This window comes from Staurois parvus, unplaced genomic scaffold (genome assembly GCF_062004578.1).
Source record: "Staurois parvus isolate SC_StPar_1 unplaced genomic scaffold, SC_StPar_1.0 ptg000006l, whole genome shotgun sequence".
Lineage (NCBI taxonomy): Eukaryota > Metazoa > Chordata > Amphibia > Anura > Ranidae > Staurois > Staurois parvus.
In genome coordinates this window covers 11,292,909-11,305,427 of record NW_028317802.1, presented here as the reverse complement: position 1 = coordinate 11,305,427, position 12,519 = coordinate 11,292,909, and the positions used below count along the sequence as shown (strand labels likewise).

Genomic DNA, 12,519 nt, shown 5'->3' with positions numbered 1-12,519 from the left:
AGAAAGTAGTACTAAATTTCATGATCGTGAGTAGAAGTGTTCCTGGAAAGAAGAGGTATTTAATAGCAATACGCATTAAGATGATACCGGGTTACAACGAAAAAGTCTTAAAATAAAATAAAAATATTTGTTTATAAATACATTGCTGTATGAATATTTTCCTACCCTGACATGTTTGTTTTAAGGGAAACTATTACCATTTTGAGTTTAATTTTGTTAGGTTTGTAAGAGCTAATCTTTTCTTTACTATTTGTAGAAAAAAATTGATTTAATATAAAAACAATTAAGACAATTTGCTTCTATGACACCGATGTTCACAGCATTATGGGTTTACCAAAATGGTATAAGTTACTTTTGGACTATCTTTCTTTAAATAAATGTCTGTGTCAAACCACAAAGAGTACAATGACAGGGCAAGGGATAACTCATGCCTCTTACTTATATGTCTGCCTCAGCACTATACACTTTTACAATTGAGCTCTCTAAACAACACTATTACAAAAAATTATTTTACATTATCCTGGTAAAGATATAAACAAAATACAGAGATTCAGCTGTATAAGAAAACATGTAATTATGCAATATTTTTACATTTTGTGTTTATATCAATTTGTTCAGATGTTTCAGTGGATATTAGTTAAAAATCATAGAACTTGTGTTTAAATAATGACCACTGTGGTATGAAGTTATTCTTCATATAGAATAGAAATATTTGGTTTGCAGTTTTAATTACAATGTAATTAAAATATATCAGTGAAGGTTTTACTGTAACATTGACAGTGACTGAGGAATAATGGAATATGTTATGAAGGAAAGATATTTCCTTTGCTAATTATATTAACTTTGATCACTTAAATGCTTTTAGAACAGTTGCTTTTTTTGAATCATATAGATATTTGTTTCTTATTAAAGCAACCCTGTCAGTCTTGGAGAACAAGTGATATTATATTCACCTTTCTGTTATACTCCCCTCTCCTGTGGCCTGCTTCTCCTAGCTCTTAATGATTTTGAAAGTGTTGAATATCTGTGTCTCTGCCATGTATTGTGGGTCTACCCTGCAATCCTTATATTTGTATCAAACTTTGCAGTAACATAAGGTTGGAGGAAGGAATCACAGTGTGCGGTGAGGCATCTGACACTCATAGATTTCTAAAGAGTCTGATGGATGCTAGTTTTCTAGCATTAAGCTTTTATGTAATTATTATTTTACCTGTTTGCCAACCGCCCACAGTACTTTTACTCTGGGTGGGCAGCATAAGCAGGCTAGATCATATACATGTGCGTCATCTGGCCTGCTGCAGATCAGGGGCATGCAGTGCATCCCTTCCATGACAACTGTGTCCAATGGACACAGTGGAATGTGGATCCTGGTACTCAGGGCCTATTGATCATGTAATCATGATCTTCATTGTAACAGAAAACAGTAAAAAAAATCCCTGATCACCCCCTTAGAGTAGTTCAGTGTTACTAAGGTAACACTAAACTAATCTTATCAAAATATGTAAAACAAAAATATATAGTAAACAAATGAAAAAAAGTTTAAAAAATAGAATACAAAATGATTTATTTATTTATTTTTAACGTACTGCCACCAGTCAGTGTCCCTGATCACTGCCACACCAGTCATATGATGACACTGTACTGTAACAAAAAGTGTGTAAAAAAATGTATTCAATTTCTTCATTTTCAAAAAGAATTGTGACAAAAAATTGCAGCTTCAAAAAACTCGCCTTGCCTCTTACTAAATGCCTCAGACTGTCTACTTTCTGAAAAGGGGCAATTTGGGGGGAATTCGTACTGTCCTGGCATTTTAGGGCCTCAAGAAATAAGGCTGTCAGTACATCAGAACATGTAGAAGAATACTGTATATTGTGGCCTAAATTTATGATGACATTTGATTTTATTGGATACGTTTTATAACAAAAAGTAGAAAACATACTTTTTTTTTACAAACTTTTCAGTCTTTTTCTGTTTATAGTGCAAAAACTAAAAAACCCAGTGATGATCAAACACCACTGAAAGAAAGCTTTATTTTTGCGGAAAAAAAATGATAAAAATTTTATTTGTGCACAGTATTGCATGACCTCACAATTGCCAGTTAAAGTAGCTCAGTGCTTAATAGCAAAAAATGCCCTGGTCATGAAGAAGGTAAAATCTTCCAGAGTTCAGATGGTTATATGGATGAGTTAGGAGCCACCCCACCAATTGTGCTATGTTCATAACTCACATGTAGTAATCTATATAAAGCGGGGTTTATTTTAGTACAATATCTCATTACATTACTACGGTCAAGATTATTGATGAGCAGAACAATGCCAAACTAGGGAATGGACCTTCGGCAACACTTTGGCAAATTAGCATCTAAGTGAATCTGTTGCATTTCACCAAAACCAAAATATCCTGAATGCTGTAAATGCTCAGTTTCTCTCATCTCTGCTACCTGCTCAGCACATTTCGGTGAACTGCCCTGTAATCAATTAGAAACAAATTTTGAAAAGAAATTACTGTAAAGGCAAAATTACTCCACTCTCCCCACATCAAGATTAAGTATAGTTGAAATGCATTAACATCAATTTTTAACTGCTTAGGATTTTAATACAGAAGGACATACTGTATATTGTCCTGATAGTGGCCTTTTCTATTTACAACAGTGTCGGTACCTGGATTGTGAGTTTTTAGGTCTTTGGCTGATGATTCAATGTGCAATTTAGGTTAGCTATCATCACATTCTATGAGTTTTATAAGTTATCATGGCATGGGAAACTGCAAATTAGAAAATTCTTTCAGTCTTAAGTTCTTTAAAAAACATTGTACCCTAAAGTATTAGGCATTACGTTCATTGTTGGGAAAATATATCACCTCAAAAAATATAAGTTTTATGACCTACAACTGAACACTTTTCCTCAAAAACAGTAAAGGGGCAACAAGTTATTAAATACATCTTACAAAATAACTGCAGCTAAACAACTTATCTGTCAGCATTAAAGCGGTAATAAACCCAAACTTAAACATTTATTATATTGTAGCTTACTAATTCTTAAAAGCGATGGCTGCATTTGTTTTCTTTTTTATGCTTTTTTTTCCGGAGCATGCAAAATCTGGTGCAGTTCTGCATGGAAACCAATCAGCTCCCAGATCTTATTGTCAAAGCTTACTTGAACAAGCTAAAGTTAGAAGCTGATTGGCTACCATGCACAGCTGAACCAGATTCTGAGTGCTCCAGTTTTAGTAAATCTCCCCTAGTAAGTCTGTTTTTTTCAACAGTGCAAACTATACTATATATAATTATATAATAATAAGTATATTATTTTGAATTAAGTATAGAAAATGTTTTACTGAAACTTTGACCTTTGCTGTTATAAAATGTGCAAATCATATGCCTATTAGCTCTTTGTTCCCTAGAAACTGCATTTTACACATTTAAAAGATAAAGGTATATAACCTCAAGAATGTAATCAAACATAAACAACATAAATGTCTTTTGACCTTTGAAAAATAAAAAATATTCTGCTAAGGAAAATATGTGCAACAATAAAACAAAGTGGTTTTTTTTATAATTTATTTTAAAATTGACTTTTAAAAGGAAAGCATGCTTTTAATGTAAATTTACAATTTAGTTCCTCAAACAAGATGCAACTTGAATATTAGGCACTAGATGTCACTCTGTACCAACGTATAGCAGAAAGGCGAGGACTGAATATATTTTTCTGTTGCTGATTCTGAATACCATACTGCAACAACGTCGGCCATGCTGGATTTTTGATTCTCTGCTGTGGATTTTCAGCAAATGTTAATGTCATCCTTACTGGGGAAATTACAGCCTTCAGCTTCAGTGATTCTAAGATATGTCCAACACCAACTTGCATTATCAAGACAGATTAGTCCATTTTTTGTTACTTCAAATGTCTTGGAACGTGGTCTTATGTCAGCTGCATTATATCATCCCGGAGGAATCCAAACATGGCACCTTTGTTGGAAGAATTGCACAGGATCTGGGACTGGATTTAGGTGAGATTAATTCCAGAATGTTACATGTTGTCTCTAGAGATGAGAAGGAATATTTCCAGGTGAATTTGCAAAATGGAATTCTGTTTGTTAAAGAGACAATAGACAGGGAGCTGCTGTGTCCAGGCATACAGTTGTGCATTATTCCTCTTCAGGTTATAGTAGATAAACCTGTACAGATGTATCTTGTAGACATTGAAATAGAAGATGTAAATGACAATAGACCAGCCTTCCCTTCCTCTGTGAGTAATCTTGTAATTTCTGAAGTAATGCCTGCAGGAGCTCGTTTTCATATAGAGGGAGCAATTGATCCAGACCTTGGAACTAATGCTGTTACAAATTATGAGCTCAGTGCCAGTGATTATTTTGCACTGGATTTCCAGAAATACATGAATCAGATCAAATCATTAGAACTTGTATTAAAGAAATCTCTAGACAGAGAAAAGCAATCTGTTCACAATCTCACACTTACAGCCTATGATGGGGGTAAGCCAAGATTAAGTGGTACATCTGAAATCATTATCACAGTGGAAGATCTTAATGATAATGCTCCAACATTTAATCAGCCATTTTATCAAGCCAGTGTGATTGAAAATGCTCCCAAAGGATCATTAGTGTTTAAATTAAATGCCACAGATTTAGACCAGGGGAAAAATGGTGATGTTTTATATACATTTAGTAAATCATTGAAGGATGATATCAGCAAAGTTTTTAGTTTAGACAAGAATACTGGGGAAATACGAGTGATTGGAGAAGTGGATTTTGAACAGGCACAAATGTATGAAATACAAATAGATGCTGTTGATAATGGGGATATCCAATTGGTTGGACATTGTAAAGTTCTAGTGACTGTTGTAGATGTCAATGACAATCCCCCTGAGATGACAGTAACTTCACTTGCTGTATCTGTTCCTGAAGACTCTCCACAGGGAACAACTGTGGCCATCATAAGTATCCATGATCAAGATTCAGGATTGAATGGAAAAGTTAGTTGTAACATAATTGATTCTTCACCCTTCAAAATACATCCAGCATTCAAGAAAGATTTTTCTTTAACAGTGAATGGGAAGTTGGATCGAGAAATAAAATCCCAGTATGAAGTTGTTATAGTAGCAAGGGATGAGGGAACACCGCCACTGTCAATTTCAAAGACTCTTAAAATTGATATTAGTGACGTGAATGACAATGCCCCATTATTTCATAAACCTTTTGATACAATCTTTATCAAAGAAAACAATCCACCAGGTTCTCATGTATATACAGCTTCAGCATCTGACCCAGATTTGGGGCAGAATTCCTTTATCACATATTCCATTGGTGACAGCACTGTTGATGGGATCCCCATATCTTCCTATGTCTCTATCAATCCAGAGAATGGAAAAGTATTTGCTTTAGTTTCATTTGACCATGAACAAGTGACTTATTTCCAATGTCACATAAAAGTGACTGACGCTGGTCTACCTCAGCTTAACTCAAACCTTACCCTGAATGTTTTTATTGAGGATATTAATGACAATGCTCCCACTTTCATGCCACTTTTTCCTGCATTGAATATAAGAACTCCAAAAACAATTCAACCTGGACAGTTAGTTACTAAATTAAGAGCAATAGATATTGATTCCGGATACAATGCTCTGTTGTCTTATCATTTTAAGGATCACTCAGGAAAAGCTCCATTTGTTATGTCTCAGCAAACAGGAGAAATTGGATTAAAGCGGGCATTTACAGAGTCAGATAATGAAGAATATAGACTAATGGTGGTGGCTCGAGACCATGGTGAGCCAGTCATGACAGCGGTTACAGAAATTGTCATCTCTTTGGTGGAATCTGGAGAAGAAATTCTGTATGATAATCAGGAATCCAAAGGAATCATGGAAGAATTTACTGAAGCAAATATCTACTTAGTTGTTGCCATCTGTGTAATATCAAGTGTATTTCTCATTACACTAATTGCCTTTACTGTTTTAAGATGGCAAAAATGCAGAGATGAGGTGAAAGACCTGAAGGAAAATTACAGGATCTGTTCAAACACTGGAGGTAGTTGGGTATACTCTCAACAAACTCAGTACAGAGTATGTTCAAACTCATTACAACGAAAAAGTGACCTAATAGTTTTCACTCCAAACAGCTCCCAAATGCCAAATAATGAAGAGCATGCAAACCAACCCGGGGCTCTGCTAAGTGCATCATATCAGGTAAGTTTGAATAAAAGTATTGCTCTCTTTACTGTTTACATAGCAAAATCATTATTTGTTTCTTTCATCATTATGATGCATTAAAAACCTATTCAATCCAAATAACTAAAATAACTTTACTAAAAAGGACAAATGTTAAGATACAAGTTAACAGTATCATACAAGACTGGCGTGAAACATTAGCACCTAGTATCGGGCAACCTTTTTCACCAAACATTGGAAGATAAGTCAGTTGTAAAAGAATATAGTGTGTACAATAGGAATTATATAGCTTCTCTTTTGCTTAGGCCCTTTGCTTGATAATGATCCCATCAGTGTAATCCCATTATTAGAAGTAGGAAAAGATGGAATATGCTCCTGATGATGTCAAACTATTGATATGCTCTAGTGCTTAGGCACAACGCACTTGTGTAGAGTACTTATAACTGTGCATCATATGCTGAAGGTCATTTTTTTACTCTCTTTACCACATTTTAAGCAGTGAGATCACTGTACAATAAAATATATAAACAAATATTAAAAAGTAATTAAAAGCTCTTATGAACAATGTAACCAAAATTCATTTTTGTCTTTTCACATTTTTGACTATTTGTCATCTTTGTCTAGATTACAAAAGGAAAGCTTTTTACCAACAGTGTATCAAGAAAGTCCTTAAGAAATAATGTTAGATAGACAAGTTAGTTATTTTCAAGACCAGTGCATACTGACACTATTATGTTTGGTCTGGGTGACTTGGTCTCAGTAACCTGATTACTAAGGGGAGGTTTATTAAGACTGGAGCATTCAGAATCTGGTGCAGCTGTGCACAGTAGCCAATCAGCTTTTAAGTTCAGCTTGTTCAGTTAAGCTTTGACAGAAAAACCTGGAAGCTGATTAGTTTCTATGCAGAGATGCACCATATTTTGCATTCTCCAGTTTTAGTAAATCTTCCCTTAAGTGGTTAAGCAATATTTAAAATTCTTACTTGTAGTTGAATACTTTTCATACAAAACAAAAAAGGTTGAAGCTTAATAAATGACTTATTTGTGAGCACTTGGTTGGAATATTAAGCATTGGGGCTGAATTACTTAGCAATGTGAATTTTCTCTTTGCAAAGTAACGTTTTAGCTTAGCTTAGTGAATGATGTTAAACTGTGCAAAATTAATTTTTTGTTTTTATTTTCACTATAAATGATTGTGTATTCCTTTGCAAAATAAATGTTTACTTGTTTTGTTACCTCACTCACTTTCCAAAAGAAAAATTCACTTTCATAGTGAACATACTCTATTATCTTAGTAAATCAGGGTCAATGTCTTTCTTCAGGTTTATTAACTGACATTCACTTTCCAGCATCAAAAGTGCACCACTTAAGACAAATAGAAATAAAAATAAATTTTTTCAAATATCTATCTTATTGTTAAGATTTTCAAATGTGCACAACCAAGCATAAATACAGGTGAAACTCGCAAAATTAGAATATCATGCAAAAGTTCATTTATTTCAGTAATGCAACTTAAAAGGTGAAACTAATATATGAGATAGACTCATTACATGCAAAGCAAGATATTTCAAGCCATGATTTGTCATCATTGTGATGGTTATGGCTTACAGCTCATGAAAACCCTAAATCCACAATCTCAGAAAATTAGAATATTGTGAAAAGGTGCAATATTCTAGGCTCAAAGTGTCCCTCTCTAATCAGCTAATTAAACCATAACACCTGCAAAGGGTTCCTGAGCCTTTAAATGGTCCCTCAGTCTGGTTCAGTAGGAATCACAGTCATGGGAAAGACTGTTGACCTGACAGTTGTGCAGAACACCATCATTGACACCCTCCATAAGGAGGGAAAGCCTCAAAAGGTAATAGCAAAAGAAGTTGGATGTTCCCAAAGTGCTGTATCAAAGCACATTAATAGAAAGTTATATGGAAGGGAAAAGTGTGGAAGAAAAAGGTGCACAAGCAGCAGGGATGACCACAGCCTGGAGAGGATTGTCAGGTAAAGGCCATTCAAAAGTGTTGGGGACTTTCACAAGGAGTGGACTGAGGCTGGAGTCAGTGCATCAAGAGCCACCACACACAGACGGATCCTGGACATGGGTTTCAAATGTCGTATTCCTCTTGTCAAGCCGCTCCTGAACAACAAACAACGGCAGATGCGTCTTACCTGGGCTAAAGAAAAACAGACCTGGTCTTTTGCATCTCATTTGGAAACCAAGGACCCAGAATATGGAGGAAGAATGGAGAGGCACACATTGCAAGATGCTTGAAGTCCAGTGTGAAGTTTCCACAGTCTGTGTTGATTTGGGGAGCCATGTCATCTGCTGGTGTTGGTCCACTGTGCTTCATTAAGTCCAGGGTCAATGCAGCTGTCTACCATATGGGGATTTATGGGGATGCTGAATTAATTTTCCAGCAGGACTTGGCACCTGCCCACACTGCCAAAAGCACCATAACCTGGTTCAATGACCGTGGGATTACTGTGCTTGATTGGCCAGCAAACTCGCCTGACCTGGACCCCATAGAGAATCTATATATAGGGCATTGCCAAGAGAAAGATGAGAGATATGAGACCGAACAATGCAGAAGAGCTGAAGGCCACTATTGAAGCATCCTGGTCTTCCATAACACCTCAGCAGTGCCACAGGCAGATAGCTTCCGTGCCACACCGCATTGAGGCAGTAATTGCTGCAAAAGGGGCCCAAACCAAGTACTGAGTACATATGCATGCTTATACTTTTCAGAGGTCCGATATTGTTCTATGTACAATCCTTGTTTTATTGATTGCATGTAATATTCAAATTTTCTGAGATTGTGGATTTGGGGTTTTCATGAGCTGTAAGCCATATTCATCACAATTATGACAACTCACGGCTTGAACTATCTTGCTTTGCATGTATTGAGTCTATCTCATATATTAGTTTCACCTTTTAAGTTGCATTACTGAAATAAATGAACTTTTGCACGATATTCAAATTTTTCGAGTTTCACCTGTATGTAGGAATAAAACCACATCTAGTGCGCACTAATAATGGCATTATAGGATATTGTAAAACACAAATTTTTAACAAAATTTTGGTAAATTGTATACAAGGACATTTTGTTATGCATTTACATATCTTTATGTGAATGTGCAGAAGTCCATACACAAGCGCATGTACAAGATTTCATACACTGTTGAGCAGTGTCCTTGAGCCGCACACCATTTTCAAAGGGTAGCATCACTGTCACTGTTCAGCACATGCACAAACATAGACACTACTCCCATGGAGGACATGGACTAAGAAAAGATATACTGCATAGACACTTTCCATGTCAATTATCATTTAGTTCTAAAAGGCATATTAACATCTCTCCCATTAACAAACATTTCGCTATGCTCAAATACCCCCTTGTCTCATTACCACATTAAAACCAGCATGTTTATTACAAATATTCGAAACAAAAAATCTTTCCTATTCTATGTTTATAGCAAAACTTGAACATAGTTAGGATGTTTATGATATTTCACAACCATTTTTCTTCACTTTCCATATTGGCTTAATTTCTTTATATTCAATATGTTCTTTATCAGGATTAAGAAAATCGTTCAAAAATAATCTAAACAACTATGTTACATTTTCTGCCTGAACTTCAGTGCTAGAAATATATTGATGATCAGATTACATGTGCACCAACTGTTGTGAATTTTGGTTGTTCTCATCTCTTAATTCAATATTGAATGATTATTTGTATATGTCCGTCCGCATTTTAAATTGACAAAACAATAATCTAAACAGTTAAGAGGGATTTAAAAGGACAGAACAAAAAAACTTGGGAGACTGGGAGGAAACCCAAAAGAGGTGTAAAAGAGAGATGGGGGTTTGGGGCTGAAGAAATATGACTAAAGTTGCTATTATCCTTTGAAATTGGTGTGCAGTTCCAGGACTTTGTAAAATTGAAGAAACAGACCTGAGGAGTGAGCCCCACTGAGCTGAAGTTCAGGATTGCTCAGAAAGATAGGAGCAGCTTTATATTTTGTCAGTTTCATACACTGTTGTTTGGAATTGAGATCCATTTGACATGCTACATTTCTGGATGACATGACATGATACAGAAGTTTTTTTAGATTTGTCTTGTACCTGCATATTTTCATTGTATTAGGTTTTTAAAAATGAAGAGATAAAATGAAGAGATTTCAGTTTGTCAGTGGCTATTTAACAAAATATTTCACTAGTATCAATAATCAGCCAAGACTAAGTAGGGGAGATTTACTAAAACTGGCACACACAGAATCTGGAGCTGCAGCTGTGCACAGTAACCAATCACCCTCTACATTTTATTGGCAAAGCTTAATTGAACAAGTTGAAGTTAGAAGCTGATTGGTTACTGTCCCCAGCTGCAGCAGATTCTGTGCGCACCAGTTTTAGTAAATCTCCCCCACTGTGTTTGATAAAATAGGAAGAAAAGCATAATTTTACCACTTTCAGCTTGCTATTTAATGAATGACAATAATATGAGCTTAAATATGTCTCTTCCATCTATAGAGGCTAATTTACTGCAGGAGATGATGATATTTACTCAACATCAACTTACTGTAGCTCTGTTTGCTTTAAAACACAATCATGTGACGATAAAAAAATAATAAAAAACATTTTTTCTTTCACATGATTGAATAATCAAACTGAATATTTATTCCTGTTATAAAATGATGATCCTCAATGCAATAATTAAATCCGCTTAGTTAAGTCTTGTTCTTTGAATTTTCTGGAAACTATGAATTATGCTCAGTAACTGGGAATTTACTAATATGTTGCAGATAAACCTATTACATCAAGTTGTAGTTTGATGTACTTTGAGGCATAATTATAAAGCAGAGAATGTGACATTCACCAAACATTCATGGGTAGTTCATTATTCCAGGTAAATCAAAAAATCATCAGGAAGATTAACCTGCAGTAAATAGTTGCTAAATGTCTAAAGCCTCTATAGGGGGCGCTAACTATCTCAAGCAAAGTGATATATAGGATCAATTACAATAGTGCATAAATGCAAGAATTAGTCTAAACATATACTGTATACATAGTTAAGTCTAATATACAAACAAATTGTGCAATAGACAATCTATCTTATTCTGTGACTGTCCATAAATCAGTAGTAGTGTCCATAAATCAAAGGAACTGTGAGTCCACATTGTTGTAAGGTGCAAAAAATCCTTCACCGTGAAATATACATACATCACACAGTGGTGTGGTATAACTAAATTACTCACCAGATATACAGGACCTCTTTAATTAAAAAGAAGATCAATTGCGCTTGTCATTGTTTCTATTTGGATAGAGAGACACTTAACTTGTGATGAATGCTCCAATCTCCTCTGAGGCTTCCACAATATACACACTGGACCCAAAGATCAAAATAGCATATTGTGTAGTATGTTTATTAAAACATAGATAAGACAAAAGTATAATGCTCACATTAAAAAGTGCCTACACATTGGCACTAGATGTAACAGCATATAAAAAACCAACTCCACCATCTTCTATCTTTCAGTCCAGTGTGTATATTGTGGAAGTCTCGGAGGAGATTGGAGCATTCATCACAAGTTAAGCATTTCTCTATCCAAATAGAGATATTGACAAGCACAGCTGACCTTCTTTTTAATTAAAGAGGTCATGCACAGCTGGTGAGTTATTTAGTTGTACCGCACCATTGGGTGATGCATGGCTATGTCACAGTGAAGAATAATGTAACAATGTAATAATGTAACAGGTGTATATATTTATATATAACATATGAAGAAAGTAGTACTAAATTTCATGATCCTGAGTAGAAGTGTTCCTGGAAAGAAGAGGTATTTAATAGCAATACGCATTAAGATGATACCGTGTTACAACAAAAAAGTCTTAATCAAAATAAAATAAAAATATTTGTTTATAAATACATTGCTGTATGAATATATTCCTACCCTGACGTGTTTGTTTTAAGGGAAACTATTACCATTTTGAGTTTAATTTTGTTAGGTTTGTAAGAGCTAATCTTTTCTTTACTATTTGTAGAAAAAAATTTACATAATATAAAAACAGTTAAGACAATTTGCTTCTATGACACCGATGTTCACAGCATTATGGGTTTACCAAAATGGTATAAGTTACTTTTGGACTATCTTTCTTTAAATAAATGTCTGTGTCAAACCACAAAGAGTACAATGACAGGGCAAGGGATAACTCATGTCTATTATATGTCTGCCTCAGCACTATAAACTTTTACAATTGAGCTCTCTAAACAACACTATTACAAAAAATTAGTTTACATTATCCTGGTAAAGATATAAACAAAATACAGAGATTCAGCTGTATAAGA

General features: G+C 34.9%; 1 protein-coding gene across 12 annotated transcripts in view; it reads left to right on the top strand.

The window, feature by feature from the left end:
• Nucleotides 1-12,519, top strand: part of LOC149474338 (protocadherin alpha-C2-like) — a 371,807-nt gene that overhangs the window by 98,820 nt on the left and 260,468 nt on the right. The window contains exon 1 of one of the 12 annotated variants that reach the window (XM_089660290.1): nt 3,731-6,200. The exons of the other annotated variants lie outside the window; for them this stretch is intronic. Within the exon in view, the coding sequence (XP_089516416.1) occupies nt 3,846-6,200 (2,355 nt within the window). The 5' untranslated portion in view covers nt 3,731-3,845. Of the gene's footprint in view, nt 1-3,730; nt 6,201-12,519 lie in introns of those variants that run through there. 12 annotated transcript variants of the gene reach the window in all.